The sequence below is a fragment of the Rattus norvegicus genome, chromosome 5 (genome assembly GCF_021556685.1).
Source record: "Rattus norvegicus strain SHRSP/BbbUtx chromosome 5, alternate assembly SHRSP_T2T, whole genome shotgun sequence".
NCBI classification, from domain to species: Eukaryota; Metazoa; Chordata; class Mammalia; order Rodentia; family Muridae; genus Rattus; species Rattus norvegicus.
The window spans coordinates 61,408,861-61,426,197 of record NC_141538.1 but is presented as its reverse complement, the minus strand read 5'-3'; the positions used below and the strand labels follow the sequence as shown (position 1 = coordinate 61,426,197).

Below are 17,337 nucleotides of genomic sequence, written 5' to 3'. Positions count from 1 at the left end.
TACAAACTAAGTACCTTGTTTAATGATTCCAAGTTTTGGGGGCTCAAAGTTTATTTTAAAGCAAAAAGAAGCTAGGCGGTGGTGGCACATGCCTTTAATCCCAGCACTCAGAAGGCAGAGGCAGATGGATCTACAGGAGTGAGCTCCAGGACAGCCAGGGCTACACAGAAAAACCCTGTCTTGAAAAAAAGCCAAAACCAAAACAAACAAAAAACAAAAACAAAGAAAGAAAAAACAAAAAAAAAAAAAAAGAAAGAAAAAGAAAAAACAACAAAGAGAGGAGTCCAGCTTGTGCAGAGGGGGCCGACACAGAAGGCACACGCCTGCTTTAAGGAGGCTGAGGGCCTACAGTAGGGCACTTGGCACAGGCCCTGGACTGTCCACACACTTCTTTGAATATCGGAACAGTGGTTCAGAGCTCAGATGTAGGGAGAGTCTGTGGCTGCTGAAAGCCCAGGGAAAAGCTACCCCGTCCTGCTGTCTATGTGAGAGCTGCTATCAACCACAGAGAACTTAGGGCTACAGTGGACAGTGCATAGACCCACAGTTGTGAACACGACAGAAGAGCTTGCCCAAGGTCTTACCATTATGGCAGACAGCTAAACTGTTCCTGGGTAGGCTTGGTGACATGGTGAGAGAATGCCAGGGATTTGAGAAGACGGAATTCTATCAAGCAACCTGACCAGTCGTGAGAGACATCGGAAGCTTTTGGATAAGATGGCTAGGTTTAAGACACATGGTTCCAGACAGCTTACTGACGGTCAGGGCTTCGTGTGTCTTTCCTCATGAGGAAGGTGAGGCCCACGGGGGAACAAGTGGGACACCAAGTGCCACAAAGCCAGTTTGGGATAAAAATTCTGGTTTATCCAAATAAAATCTGATACTCCCCCAATCTCTTAGTAATCACAGTGATGGTGTGAGCAGCCTCTTCAAAACGTGACTAAAAATCCAGTGGCCACGGAGCCAGGGGCCTGTGGGCTGGAGAGACTGGGGTCCTGACACATTCATGCTTGGCTGTATCGGAACAAGACAGCACGGGTGCTGCGGCCATGCCAGGCAGGAGGAGCGGGCATGATTTATCTGCCGGCAAATGAGTCTCCAGTGCACAGCATTATCCTTTTATCTAAATATATCTATCTTCTCAGTCCTGGACGTCAAAGTAGTCAATCACAGGCTCCTTCACGATCTTCTGTAAATTACTGCTCCCAGGATTCCTGCAATGAGAGCAGAGAACAATCAGCCCGCTCTTCTCCAGGGGAGATAAACCTAGGTCTTCAGGGAGTTAGGGGTCAGCAGGCTCGGCACTTGTGCAGCTCTGGGAAGACAGCAGGAACCCATGGGCCAGTGCCTGTTGAAACCTGCTAACAGCCTAGCAGGCTGTTTTACATTAATATTTTTCTTTTTTTAAAACCTTATTTATTTTTATGGATATAAGCACACGGTAGCTGTCTTCAGACACACCAGAAGAGGGCATCAGATCTCATTACAGATCATTGTGAGCCACCATGTGGTTGCTGGGAATTGAATTCAGGACTTCGGGAAGAGCAGTCAGTGCTCTTAACTGCAGAGCCATCTCCCTAGTCCAACATTTTTTCTATTCTAAAAAATTTCCACAAAAAGTTTATAAAACCCAACCAAGCAAAGGGGCTAGGAAAAGATTATGGCAGGGACAGGATAATGGCGCCCCACAGTTGTGTCTAAGTGGAACTGAATACAGTTGTGGCTTCATGTTTTCTAACCTATCAACGTTTAATCTTAGCACTGAGGAGGTGGAGGCAGGAAGATCAGGAATTCTTGTCATCCTTGGTTACGCAATGAGTTTGAGACCAACCAAGGCTATACAAGACCCTGTCTCAAAACAAACAAACAAACAAACAAACAAACAAACAAACAAACCCAAACCTAAATCTGTAACTAGTGGTAGGGATCCAACACGCTCTTCTGGACTCTGTGGGCCCCAGGTATGCAAGTGGTGCATATACATCCGGCAAATACAGATACATAAAAACATTTCCTTGGTTTTTCATATGATTTATTTTTTCTTTTTGGTTTTTTGAGACTGAGTTTCTCTGTACAGTCCTGCAGACCAGGCTAGCCCCTAACACAGAGATCTTCCTGCCTCTGCCAAATGCAGGGATTGAAAGTGTGGGCCCCCACAACTCAGCCTTTGATGTGATTTTATTTTCTCCTTTCAACTACAATAAAATTTCACTTATAGCAAATGTATTTACTTATAGTAAAATGACTGTGTCCTAATAGTGGGTCTGTAAATGCAGGTTTATCCATCAGGCAAGGCAAATACTGTCTCTTGAAACGATCCCACCGTGAACATCCAACCCAAGCCTTGCCTGTACTGCATGGCATCTTCACTGAAGCCCACCCCACATCTAACTTCCCATGGCTTCCACGCTCCTGCCACGGTTTTCACGTCGAATGTGTGTGACCTTCGCCACTACCTTTGATGCTCTAAGCCTTCGTGTCAGCACAGTCACCCCGAAATGATGTACCCCTCTTTCCTTTTCCAAAACCACGTTTCCCCTTGGGCACTGTCTAAGCTTACTGTTGAACAGTCCAAAACAAACCTTTGAAAAAGTGAAACTCCCACTTGCCTCCTTCACTGCCAACGGTTGCCCCCATCCCACGTCCATGTCTGTTAACTGCACCGTTCTAGTTTATCTGGAGCCGCAGAAAAACCCATTTACACATCACCGTCTACGTAAAACATTTATGAGTATGATGTGTATGGAGGTCAGAGGACAGATTCTGTGGAGTTTACTGTCTCCTTCCACTTTATGCGGGTCCTGGGATGGAAGTCAGGCCTCCATGCTCACACAGCGCTTTATCTGTGAAGCCATTTTGCTGGCCCCAAGTGACTATTCCTCTGAAGGCTTTGCTGGCTTCAACAAACGTGTCTGATGCCCCAGTCCATGCCTATTGGACACCATACCTTAAAGACAAGCCTCAGGAGGCCAGCGATGGCAGTTGTAGCCCCGGCAGTTTACCCTAGCTCCTCTGCCTGAAAAGTTCTACGGAAAAGCAGCTAAGAGTCCTTACTTGTCTGCTTGGTGTCGGTGATGAGGAATTGGTGGTGGAGGCCGTGTCTGTGTCTCCCTTTCAATAACACTGGTCAGCGTGGTAGGAGGACAGATGGACTTCCCTCTGTGAGGAGTAAAGCAGAGTGCTGAGGAGAGAGAATCACGAGCATTCCCTCTTGTCCCTCCTGCCCACCTGACAGACCTGCTGCCCACTTCCCCCGATGCCACACTTCCCTCTTTTTTCCCTGAGAAGTTCTCCCAACACCCTCAGGGTCAGATGGTGATTCTAGGTCCTTCTCGTCCCTTCCTGTCTCACACCTCCACCTCCATTTTCTCTGATGACAACAGAGTGAGAGTACAGCATGCTTTCTGTTCCCACCACTGCCAAGATTAGAGTCGGGGGGAGAAGCAGGAGACGGGGTAGAGCACAGACATGACGAGCACACATTGCTCAAACTCCTCCACCTGCAGAGAGGCCACCTCTGGTGTCTGCGAGGCATCAGGGCAGTGAGGAGACCCGGGGACTAGGGTGGACCTGCCCTGTGCAGTGAGGAGACCCGGGGACTAGGGTGGACCTGCCCTGTGCAGTGAGGTGACCTGGGGACTAGGGTGGACCTGCCCTGTGCAGTGAGGTGACCTGGGGACTAGGGTGGACCTGCCCTGTGCGGTGGGGTGTGGGCTTTGCTCTCTGGCCTGGATCTTTAGGTAATGGTGAAAAGACTGTTCGGAGAAATGCTTTCTCTTCCAATCCCTGGAGGAAGAAGAAATAATAAAAGTACACAGTGACTCCCAGTGTCGGGCCTGTGACAGCAAGGTCAACCCACCTGATGGCAGTGACCACGACATTGCGCTTTGGTTCACTGTCATAGCTCACACTCTCCAGGCCATAAACCTGGGCTAGGTCATGGATGATACGGCGGTGGTCTCTGTTCATGGGAGGGAAGCAGTAGCTTTTCTTATTACTCTTTCCCTGGTTGGAAGGGAGAAGACCGATTAGCACCATGCCCTGGAAAGAGAAAACGCTCAGGCCTTTTCCCTACACCACAGGAACAAAGCTGCTCAAGGACGGCTGACTTTTACTCTATGCTTGCCCACTTGGGTCTCCGCTATGACTGTGTGGCTCGGATGACGGTCTTGGGAGTTGGTTTTATCCTTTCACTGTGGGTTCCTGGGATGAAACTAAAGTCGTCAGGCTTGTGGAGTCACCTGGAGAGCCTGTGACTGAATCGCAGAGGTTTTCTGAGTGTGAGCATGGAATCCAACACACTCCCTAACTTATCATGTGTAGGTGATGGACAGGGTTACAAACAGGAGTAGGAGGTAGAGCTCCCAGCTTTTTCTGAGGAAGCCGGTGACTGAGGGGTGATATCTCCAAGATACACCAAAGACTTAGGAACAGGAAGCTCTCAATCCCTGTAGCAGTCTGTTGTAACTGAGCCCTTGAGTATGCAGATACAGGACACAAACACAGAAACACATTTGCTCAGGCTTCCTACTCAGAAAAGAATCATTAAGTTCCCCTTTCGGGATGTATCCTGCTGGAAGGGCGAAGACAGGGGAGAGGAAGGAGATGGGAGCGGGCGAGGGGAACACTGGGAGGGTGACCATCGTTAGATACGGCCCTGAGAGCCACTTGGACCTCAACCCAGTGGCTGCACAGGGAGCCAAAGCAGTACTGGCTGCTTATCAAATTATTATTATTATTATTATTATTATTATTATTATTATTATTATTATTATTACTACTGCTACTGCTACTGCTACTGCTACTGCTACTGCTACTGCTACTGCTACTGCTGCTACTACTACTGGAGAGGATCTTACTATGTAGCCCAGTTTATCCTGGGACTTGCTATGTAGATCAGGCTGGCCTCTAGGTTGCAGAGCTCTACCTGTTTGTGTCCTAAGTGGTGGGATACACGGCGTTCATCATTCTGCCTAGGGCACTACACTGCTCCTCCATACAGAGCGCACCCTGAAATCCCTGGCAGACCGGGGCTGTTCTCGGTCTGTTCCCTGATCTTCATCGTTAGTCTCCCCAGGAATTCTGTCCCAGCTCTGAGAAAAATAAGAGTCTCTCACAGGCAGCATTTCAGTCGTCTGAGGGCTTTGCGTGTTTCCTGACTTGAAATCAGTTATTACTGCTGACCCCCTACTCCCTGCCTTAGTCCCCCACAAGACAGGGTTTCTCTGCTTAGTCCTGGCTGTCCTTAAACTCTCTCTAGACCAGGCTGGCCTTGAACTCACAAAGACCTGCCTGCCTTTGCTTCTTGAGTGCTGGGATTAGAGGCGTGTGGCCCATGCCTAACAGAGTATTCTTTATATATACTCAATTTTACTGTAGACATCTTTTCTATCACAATGGAAGCAATCCAAGTTTCCATGAATGACAATGGCTTGGTATTGAACATGTTCAACCTTTCCCTAAAACCCTCTAGGCAAACAGTGTTTCTGAAACCTGTTTATTATTTTCTCAAAGCCAGCTGGTCTCAGAGAAATGCCCAGTTGGATGTGTTTGCTCCAACCTTATTCACGGCCTCCACAAGCGCTTCCATTTCCTTCTCGATGTCACTGACAAACTTGAAGTCTTTCCTGAAACGAGAAGTCAGCAGTTAACTCCGCCTGCTCTTGCTCTTCTGGGAATCTCTTCCATTCCCTTCTGCCTAGGCTTCAGAGAGGACAACATGGCAGAGACAGGAGCTGCCCGACAACAGAGGGCCAGTGCAGGATCTATTACTGCCCTAGATAAGGACCTTGCAACTGTGAGGTGGGCGAGAGGCGGCTCAGCCATCCGTCTTTAGAAAACTTAGTAGCCCTTGGCAGGCATAGACTCCTGCTGCGGGGACCACTCCTCAACCATGGTTGAAGTCTTCACGGACAGCTAAACAACATGCCATTTCTTACAACGTAAGTTCACTTTATCTGCTTAGTAATGGAAGAGAACACATAACTGATCACCATAGCTTACAATACTAATTAGACATGCTCCTAAGCCTGAGCTAGGACAGTGGATTGATTACCCGTCCATACCTGGCATCGTCTTTCAGGCTGTCACTGAATTTCGATGCTGAAGAGCGTACGTTGAAAGGATCAGAGTCATCAGTGATGTCGAATGCCTCTGCCAATCTCCTGGAGTGATTGAGAAATAGATGAGTACGTGGGAGGAGACGAGGGAGGTTATGCAGTAGTTCTCCCTCCCTACTCACAGGCGATTTGTCTCTAGGTTCCCGAGTGATTCCCGAATCCAGAACGTTCTGGCTTTAAGGGGTAGGTTGGTGCACATGGGTGTATATAGGGGCAGAGGACAACCTTGGGTGCTGTCCTCCATGCTGTCCACTCTACCCTCTCACTGGGGTCTGGGGCTTGCTGAGTTGGGCAGGCCACGCCAGTCAATGAATACCAAAGATCCTGTGCCTGCGTCCTCAGCACTGAGACAGCGAGCATTGCCCCACACCTGGCTTCTACACGGCGCCAGGAAGCAAACTCCAGCCTCAATGTCCATGGACAGCACTTTAACAGCCTAGCTACTGACTTTTTTTAAACTAAAGATTTATTTTTATTTATGTGACTACACTGTAGCTGTCTTCAGACACACCAGAAGAAGGCACCAGATCCCATTACAGATGGTTGTGAGCCACCATGCGGTTGCTGGGAATTGAACTCAGGTCCTTTAGAAGAGCAGTCAGTGCTCTTAACCGCTGAGCCATCTCTCCAGCCCTATCTACTTTTTGTTTTGTTTTTGAAACATGGTCTCATGTTGGCCAAAAAAATGGCAACACAGCGAAGGTGACGGTGATCCTCCTATCTCTGTGTGAGATTTCCACTACACCAGGTTCATGCGGTACCAGGATCAAACCCAGGGCTGCTTGTATGCTAGGCAGTCACTCTATGAGCTGAGCGACGTCCTTGGCCACATGCTGTTTTCTATACATGCAAACCCATGATGAAGTTTGATTGACGAGCTTGGTGCAGTAAGAGATGGTCATTAGCTTCACACAGATTGTAGTAACGTCAGCACATGCTTTTATATAGGTTGGAAACTTTCCCCCCTTTCACCACAGAGGTTATCCCTGACACACTTTGTTGTTTGAGACAGGGTCTCGTGTACTCCAGGCTGTCCTCAAACTCATCATGAGCCAAGAAGGGTCATGAACCCTTTATTGTGCATCCTGCCTCCACCTTCCAAATACCAGGACTACAAGTATATGCGGCCATGCCCGGCCTTTGGCTTTTCTGTTTTGTTTTGTTTTGAAATAGCAAGAAATTGTATGGCAGGATCCACTGAACAACAGACATCCTCCTGCCTCTGTCTCTCAAACACTAGGATTATCATATCTCAAAAACTAACCAACTAACCAATCAGGAAAAAAAAAAAATCACAGACACCCCTAGGTAAGCAAGCAAATACTAACAAGAGACGCCCGGATCAAGCAAAGCATGAACAAGAAGCTGCTCTGGAGCTGTCACAAGGTAATGTCACTTGTACAGACACTTGGGTAGTGCTACCAGCCAAGCTGACAACGGAGATGCCTAAGTGACAACTGTGTACACACATGGGACACAGGAATGAGTCACATCCTTCCACAGCAGAGTGTGTGGCGTGAGATTTTATTGTCTCACTTCAAATAGTGTGCATACGACGGGGACTGGAGAGACAGACAGCAGCCAGAGCACTGCTGCTCTCCCAGGACCAAGGCCTGATTCTTAGCACCCACATGGTGGCTCATAACACCCATCTATTATTCCAGTGCAGAAGACCTGACACCTGCTTCTGGCCTGCATGGGCACAAGACATGCAAGTCGTGCATGGAGTTCACACAGGCAAAACGCCTACATATATTTATAAAAAGGCGATCTAGGACAAATGCCTTGTCTGCATAGGAAATGTGCAAAGTAGACGGGCCTGAATAAGCAGCAAGGGGGCCACTGGACTATCCAGGGTGGGGTGGGCTGGGCTGGACAGAGAGATGCTCAGGTCAACAGAGGTTTCTGCTCCTCCAGGGGATCTGAGTTTACTTCAGATTCTCAGGCTGCATATACCTGACATACATTCACACAGACATATAACTACAATAAAAATAAATCTTTAAAAGATCAGAGGGCTGGAGACATAGTTAAGTCACTTACTGCTCCTGCAGATGTCCCACATTCAGTTCTCATGACCCACATGGTGGCTCACAACCATCCACAACTCCAGTACTAGGGGCTATTACCCCTGTTCTGATATCTGGAGGTATCAGGCATGCACACGGTGGGCATACGTGCAGGTAAAACACTCATACGTGTAAAATAAATAAATTAAACCAGAAAAGGAACATCAGAGCATGGAGGAGGAGGAGGAGAGTTCTGTAACAGGTTAGGACGACGAGGAGGAGGAGGAGGAGGAGAGTTACTGAGTTCAAAGTAGATCCCATGATCCCAGCATCCAGCTCTCAGGAGACAGAGTCTACATAGGGAGGACTAGGTCAGGAGGGTGCCACAGTGAGACCCTGTCAAACAAAACTGCTGGGCAGCCAACAAGCAAGAGCTGGGGATGTGGACAGAAGGCTTGGGATCTTCTAGTCAGCCAGTAGCCAAATTGGCAGCAAGGAGAGGCCTTGTCTCAAGAAATGAAGTGAATCCTAGCACTCTGAAGGCAGAGACAGGTGGATCTCTGTGAGTTTAAGACGTCTGCCTTAATGTTTGCTTGGTATAAGCAAGGCCCTGGGTTTGATGCTAAGCATTGCAAAAAAGAAAAAGAAATGGGGGTGGAGGATTAGAGTGGGAGAGGCACAAGAACAAAAATGCTTTCTTGTGGGGTTGCACTGGGGCTGAACATGGGGCCTCATGCATGCTAGGTGGCTGGACCACTTGACTATAGCTCCCGCCTTTTTATTTGAGGGAGGTCTCAGTAAGTTACTCAGACTGGCCTCAGACTTAGCATGTAGCCCAGTCTGCCTCAGATGCTTAAGAATCCTCAAGCCTCCGTCTCCCAGACACTGGCTTAGAGCCGTGCAACAACGCCTGGCTGACCTGGCTTGTAATGTGTGTGTGTGTGGACCAGAAGAGGTTGGTACTGGGCATTTTCCTTCTCAGTCTCCACATCTTATTCTACTTTTGAGACAGCCTTTTTACGGAGCCCTTGCTACCCCAGAATTCACAAAATAGATCATACTGGCCTCAGACCCAGAGATCTACCTACCTCTGCTTCTAGAGTGTTGGGATCCACTTTATTTTTTGAGACAGGATGTCTTTGTGGGCCTGGCTTCCTTCTGTTTCTACCTCCCACCATGCAGGCATCATGACTGGGTGCTATCATGATCTGACTCTGGGTCTTTATGCTTTGGTGCAAATATTTTATAGACTGAGCTATCTTCCCAGGTCCTTACGTTACACTACAATAAAACACCCATTTAACATTTTTATAGCCTCTTACCTCTGCTGATCAGGAAGCCGGCTAGTCACAGAGTAAGCGTGTGTGCAATGCTAAGTTGACACCATGCCAAAACCACACTGCTCATGTTTCTGAACATGCGGAAGCTACCTGAGTGCTTTATCTCAGTCAGTCACTCTCGAGCACATTCCTCTGCCGAAAGCGGTTAGAACCCAGAACAGATGGTGAGGGAAGTGGGGCTGCCCCTCCTGTTAGTCACACAAGCTCCTGAAAACACTTACTTTTTCCTTTCCAGGGCAGCACACTCCTCATCACACTGCAACCTTGATGAACAAATGAAACAGTGGTCAGGGCACAGGCTCCACGGCTCCTACCTAGTGAGACAATCTCAGGTCGACTATGAGGACACAGCAGCCCAAGGCCCAGTTGCAGTTAGGAGGCTATCCATCTCTCAGGCTTCATGAGCACTGTCTTCCCCAAGCCCCAGTTAAATGGGTCCTTCTCAAGGGAGATGGGTGGTCTCCTGGTTAAAGGGGGTCTAGCAGTTCTTGGTGGCTTCAGACTGTCCCCCACTTCAGTTACCACTCTGGACCTTGGTTCTGTGGGCCGGGCTACACGAGTTCAGACCTCTGCCACTTTCTCCGTCATAGACAGAAGTGAGGCCTGGAAAACCCACTTGGGTCTTTGGTGAGTTCTGAGCAGGACTCATAGTGGTTGTGGTGCATACAATCTCAACATCCACGTCTACTGCAGACCCATTTTGTGTGAGACTCTACCTTGGAGGGCTGGGATATATGAACTCCTGTAGAAACCACTGAACTGGAAGGCAGCAGTGCACGCTTGCAGAATTACCTGGCTTGTTGGACTTCCTTCTTGGTAATGAACTTGCTGATCTCCACTGAGTCTCCAAGCTGCATGTCCGTTATTTTAGAGGCCATCGAAATGGCAGCTATCCTGAAGTATGAAAAAGAGAAAGATGAGACATTGCAGGACCATAGGAAGTCCTGTGCTAAGGATTGACCATACGATAGCTTGTGTGACCTTGGAAGCTCATCTATTATTAATGTTTGCCATAGTACTGCACGGGAAGCTTATGATATATGTCCTCAGTAGATTCTAAGCTGCAGCACATGAAGAGTTAACATGATTTTGTATTTCCAGAAATCCAGGCCAATGCCTAATACTGTATTCAAACAAACAGTGGCGAATCTTTGATCCTAGTCCTTAGGGAGGGCAAGTTGGCAGACCTCAGTGAGCTTGAGGCCAGCTCAGTCTACACAGTGAGTTCAGGCAAGCCACAACTATGAAGTAAAACCCTGTCTCCAAAACCAACTAACAGCCACTCAGATGTCGGGGCACAGCTGTGGTGCTACAGTCACAGCTCGCCTTCACATCTAGTCAGGGATACACGAAGCCAGACGTTTCCTAACAGTCCATTTCTATACTCAGATCGTTGCACAAGCACGTGGCTGCCAAGGTTTCAGGAGGCTGTAAAGACATCTACCAGAGCAGTCAGAAGGCACATGCTTGTGACAAGACCCAGTGCCTCAGCTGTGCCACCGAAAAGGAGAGGTAGGATGTTAGAGCGGTTACCTAACGTCCAGACATCTTCCCATCTCATGGTGGAACTGGATGAAAAGGGCGGAAGCAAAGGCACGGAAACATCTTTAATTTTATTACTGTGTATGCACGATGTATGCGTGTGTTGGTGGGGCACAGGTGCCATGATGCACATGTGGCGGTCAGAGGACAACTTGGTGGAACTGTTCTCCTTTAAGGGACATCCCTTCAGCGATGGAACTCGGGTCCTCGTGAGCCTGTACCTGCTGAGCCATCTCACAGCCCGGAAAGGCACTGTAAAGCACCTCGAACACATTAGAATGATCTCTGCTCTAAACATTTATTTTCATTTCATGTATTTATTTGTGTGTGCGTGTGTGCATGTGTGTGCTATGTGCTTGTGTGCGAGTCTGAGGAGGCCAGAGCGGGCACTGGATTCTTTGAAGTTTGTCTGATCAGAGGCTGCCTGGGATCCGAACTCAGGTTCTCTGGAGGAGTGACGAGTGCTCTTAATTGCTATGCTGCCCCTCCAGCCCTGGATGCAAAGTTCTACTTTAAAATCTTTCTAAGGGACTGGCAGGATGGTTCAACAGGTAAAACTGCTTGCAGCCAAGTCTGACAATCTCATTCTGATCCCAGGGACCCACACAGTAGAGGGGAGAAAGGCAACTCCCCCAAATGTCCTTTTACTTTCACATGTGCCACGGTGCACATGTGTATGTACACACAATAAGTAAATGTGAAATTTCACCCCCCCCACAACAACCCCAAAATAACAAGAAACCCACCAACCTCCTCGGTGGCAGGGCATCCATTTGCCTAGCATGTCTCTAGCATTAGAGAAGCAGCACACCACTCCCATTCAAGCAAAGCCACCCACTTTTGAGCATTTCTGCAGCACTGACCTTTGATAAGTCCCGGATGCTTCAGAGCAAATCACCATCTCCTTTCTTCTTCCACATTCACACTGTAACTCTACCTGGAACATTAGTTAGCGGAGAGTGACTCTTTCCCACACCAGAACTGCATGAGAACCAGGCAGGCTTCACTCTTAAAGGCCTTCCCAAACCAAGCCAGAGCAGAGAACGGCTGGATCAGCTTCTCTCCAGACTGACGATGCTAACCACCATACATGCTGAGGACACAGCAATGGAGGACACGCCAGGAGGCACATGTCCTGGTCGTAAGGTTTCTTTCTGGAAACTACTTCTCTTCTTATTCCTAGTTCAAAGGACAAACCTAGAATGTACCACTGAACAGTGCACATACTCAACACAGGTCCAACCAAGGTCTAGCTGACTCCAGATGATCTGTCTGTTTTCACCTCCTCAGGGTGGCCTTCTGTGATTCCTCAGAAAAACTAAACCCTCCATTTAACGTCCATGAGGGTTAACTATTCCACTATGACACCATGGTCCTGACTACCTGAGTCATCACACTTAGCTACTATCTGTCCTGTTGTATTGTATCTCTTCTCGATGACTAGGTTCAGCACCTGTACCTCACACAGTATCATGTGCAGACAGTATGATTTCTCTTGATGACTTGCAGTTCCTAGAATGCTTATATGGGGACCACTGAAGTCAATTCTGGATTCACTATCAGCCGAGTTGACACTTACCTTGGCTTTACAAGCTGTCACAGGGCAGGGTAAACTGGGGTGGCAGGGAGCCATACATGGGTGGCCACAGTCAGCTCTGGGTGTGGTACAGGGCTGCTTGCAGGCCTCATCCACAAGACATTCTCCTTTGTGACAGAGTCTTTGACATTTGTGCATCCCACAGGGTAGCATGGCACTGCAGGGTAATCCGCAAGAGATATCAACCAGGTGACAGGGGATGTTGCTTCGTAACTAGGAGAGACAGAAGTAGCCAGATTCTCATCTTTGTGTGGGTTCTGGGTGAGTTTTCACTCTCAGAATGCATTCTTTTACCTTCCATTTTTATACAGCACTGAGACTGAACTGGGAGCCTCAGGCAGGCACTCTAGGTAAAGACTGTACCACTGAGTTATGTTCCTAGACCTTAGACTCTTTAGAAAAGAGCTGTATGTTTCTGTTTTGACATGCATGAATTTAGTATGTGTGTCATGGGATCCATGTGGAGGTCAAAGAGCAGTTTGGAGGAGTTGGTTCTCAACTTCCACCATGTGAGTCCCAGGGACTAAACTCAGGCTTTCGTCAGGCTTGGTGGCAGGATCCTTTGCCTGTCGAACCATGTAGCTAGCCCTGTTTAGGGAGTTTTGAAACAGGCTCTCCAATAGCCAAGGCTGGCTGGGGTGGCTTTGGATTCCTGATTTTAGGATTCTATGCATATGCACGCTATTGTGCCTGGCTCTTTTTGCTTGTTTGTTTTGAGGCAGGGTCTTACTATGTAGGCTGGTCTCAAAGCACAGAGATTTACCTGCCTCTGCCCCCTGCACCAGCACACATAGCTACAAAGATTAAAACAAAACAAACTTCTTTTAACTGAAAAGTTTTTTGGGGGCAGCAGGGTTTCTGTATGTAGCTTTGAGTGTCCTGGAAGTCACTCTGTAGACCAGACTGGCTCTGAGAGATCTGCCTGCCTCTGCCTCCCAAGTGTTGGGATTAAGGAAATACACCACCACCACACGGCAAAGGTAATTAGATTTTCAGGTGTCCAAATGGTTAGGAAAGAAAAACAAATGGGAACTCTGTTTAAGTATAACAGAGTGGCAGCAGCCAGGTGACCCAAAATTCCCCAGCTGGTAAGATGAGACCAGGTAACTAGGGACTCCTTGAAAATACTCTATGACGGTAGATCCTGGCACTCAAGACAGTGAGGTAGGATGAATGAGTTTGAAATAAACCTCTAATACCCCTTATGACAAACTAGGAGGATGAAATGCATCATCAGTCAGTCTCATGGGGCTCTGAGTTGAAAAACTAACGTACAGGGATACCTTTGGTGCTGCTGCAGGGCTGTATTATGCAATTAGATATTCACTTATGTCATCACATCTCTCAGCTGATAACTTAAGGTAACACTGTCATGAAAAAGGCAGGGGCAGGGGTAGGAAATTGGCTCATTGGGGAAAAACACAAGCAGCCAAGCCAATGAACTGACTCAATTCCCAGGAACCAAACAGGAGAGAGCCAACTCCTCTGAGCTGTCCCGTTACCTCCACACACAACGCCTTCCCCCACCTGTCTCTCTCTGTCTCTCTCTCTCTCTCTCACACACACACTTTTAAAAATGAAGAGGCAACAGAAACTCCCAACTCATTTTATTTCTTGAGAAATTATCTGCTCCTAGGTCTCCCATGGCTGTTAAATACATTGGAAATTCATTACTATGGGATCAAAGATTACTTTTCGGAAACAGGGTCTCGCAGTACAGGCTGGCTGTGAACTGATCCTCCTGCTCACACTTCCCCAAGTGCTGGATTACAGGAGTGAGCTACTGAGCTCGGCTTCAGGGTCACTCTCATAGATTCCCTCAAATTCCTTCAAAAGCCCTTGAATGTGGAGATAATTTTTGACTTTTTAATTTTGTCATGGGTCACCTAGGCTGGCCTCAACTCTCAATCTGCCTCTCAGCCTTTCTAATGCTGAGATTTACAAGCACATGCTAGTGTGTCCAGCTGCCATGACTCCTGACTTCTAACACTGGAGGCCTCCAGATGTAGAACACACATGCTCCCAGTCACTTTGGACTTAGGGAGACCTTGTGCTTCCCATGCATGACTCATGCCTGGCTTACTGTACTACCTTAGTGTCCTGTATGAGCTTCTTCCTCTAGAATGCCTTTCTTTGGCAGGAACTATCTCCCCAGGACTCTGCAGTCCTCAAATTACTCTACTCACAACTGTCTGTTTCTGACTACATGTCCATCCCTGAATGATTGATCCATATAGGCAGGGGTGTGTCGGTCTTGTTAACTTCTCAGTCACCCCACACCTCCTCTGTTACCCGGCATAGATTACATATTCGATTATTATTTATTGACTAAAGCTAATAAACGAGTATTTTATGGTAGATAAGCTAACAGAGAAAGTAAGATTCACAATCTGCACACGGTGGCACATGCCTGTAATCACAGCACCTGAGGCACAGAGGCAAGAGAAACAGGAATTCAAGATGTTTGGCTACATGGCAAGTTTGAGGCCAATATAAAATCCTGCCTCTAAGCAAGCGCATGCACACACACATACACACACAATTTATAGAGACTTAAGAGCTATCGCAGGAGGCTGGGCAGTGTGGCTTCTGTGAGTTCGAGGCCAGCCAGGGCTACAGAGTAAAACAAACAAAACTACCATAGGAAATATGTACAGAAAAGAAAGTCTACTAAAGATAAAAGAATATTGAAAACATGTTACAGATATCAAGAATTATGTTATGAAGTAACAAGAGCAGGTTAGAAAATATGTCATCTTGGAGTAGGAGAAGCAAGTATCACATATCCCTGGTTATACAACACAATTTTCTTTCATTGGCTAGGGATATAGATGAGTCACAGGACCCTTGCCATTTCTGTTGCTGTGATAAAATAGCCTGACAAAAAGAAACATAGAGGAGGAAAGGGTTTATTTGGCTTACAATTCCAGGTTACAGCTCATTATTGCATTAGGTCAAGGCAGGAACTCCAGCAGCTAGTCTTATCATGTCCACAGTCAAGGGAAGAGAGAAATGAATACATGCATGTTGCTTGCTTGCTGCTCAGCTTGATTTTTTTTGTTCACACAGTTTAGGATTTTCTGCCTAGGGAATGGTGCCTCTCACAGTGGGCTTTGTCTTCCCACATCAATTAACAATCAAGACAATCCCCCACAGACACACCCATAAACCAAATCTGATCTAAGCAATTCCTCACTAAGACTCTTTCTGGGTGATTCTAGGTTGTGTTAAGTTGACAGTTAAACCAGCACAATTCATTTCATGTCAACTTAACAAACAAATATGTCACTTTGTGCAATAACTTTCCATTTCTTGTCCCCAAATCTCATGGTAACAATCTTAATATAAAATATAGTCCAACTCCAAAAAAGCCCCCCAAAGTCTTCAAAAATTCCAACACTTCAAAAGTCCAAAGTCTCTTTAAAAGTCCAAAGTTTCTTAATTGTGAGCTCCTGCAAAATAAAAAACAAGTTACATACTTAAACATTCTTATTCTAAAAGGGAAGAACTAGGGCATAAAAACAGCTATGCTAAAGCAAGACCAAAATCCTGTAGGTCAATGTCCAACATGTGGAACTCAATCGTAATAGTATTATCTTCCAGGCTCCAGAGGGCTTAGGCAGCCTCATGTCTTCAACTCACATCCACAGGACACATAGCTTCTCTCTTAGGCTGGATCCATTCCATACCAGCAGCTCTCACAGTTCTGGCATCTCCAATACTGTTGGGGGGGTCTCCATTGCTACTGAGGCTTCGCCTTCACCAATGGCTTCTCCACGACTCTCTGTAGGGACTTGGACCCTACCATATGGTGTCTGGCTTCAGCTGGTCTCCATGACCCTTTTTGTGTCTTCAAAACCAGTACCATGTGGTAGGTAACTCTTACAATCTCAATGTCAGGCTTGAGATGTAGCCTGGCCCCTGGAAACAGCTCTGTTAGCTGTTTTGTGCTGACCATAAGGACATACTTCCTATTGTCTCTAGGAGGCACAGAAGGTTCTGCCTCAGTGGTGCTGATCTCTCATCAATCATGGCTTTTCTTCAGCATAGTCTGATTATTAAGCCAAAATACTAAATATAAGGCCCAATTCCTGATTAAGTTCTTGCTTCCCCTGGAAGCTTCAAAGGGCACACATTTCTTCCATGCTCCCAATAGTCTGGCCCATTTAGCTCTGCCAATAGCACTCAATGGGTTTTGCAGCCCTGTCCCCAAGTCTTCCATATTCCACCTCCAAAGACATGGTTGGATTTATCACAGCCACAGCCTTACTCCTCAGTCTGATCTCTGTTCTAGTCTCATTTATGTGTTGCTTAGGGTGTGTTGCTGGGACACGACACCCTAAGAAAAAGTCACAGCGGTAGGCTCACAGTTCCAGGTTAATCCCTTATGGCAGGGAAGCTAGGGAGGAGGAGCTCAGGAGCTCAGCAGCACACCCACAGGTGAGAGCAAGGGATCGCTGCACACCCACAGGTGAGAGCAAGGGATCGCTGCACAGGTGAGAGCAAGGGGATGCTGCACACCCACAGGTGAGAGCAAGGAATCGCTGCACACCCACAGGTGAGAGAGCAAGGGGATGCTGCACACTCACAGGTGAGAGCAAGGAATCGCTGCACACCCACAGGTGAGAGCAAGAGATCGCTGCACACTCACAGGTGAGAGAGCAAGGGATCGCTGCACACTCACAGGTGAGAGCAAGGGATCGCTGCACACTCACAGGTGAGAGCAAGGG

General features: G+C 47.5%; 1 protein-coding gene across 3 annotated transcripts in view; it reads right to left on the bottom strand.

The window, feature by feature from the left end:
• Nfx1 (nuclear transcription factor, X-box binding 1) overlaps positions 1-17,337 on the bottom strand; it is a 57,577-nt gene continuing 40,240 nt past the window's right edge. For 2 of the 3 annotated variants that reach the window (XM_087548887.1, XM_087548886.1), the window contains exon 16: positions 15,501-16,059. In XM_087548887.1, coding sequence (XP_087405013.1) covers positions 16,009-16,059 — 51 coding nt within the window. In that variant the 3' untranslated portion in view covers positions 15,501-16,008. 3 annotated transcript variants of the gene reach the window in all.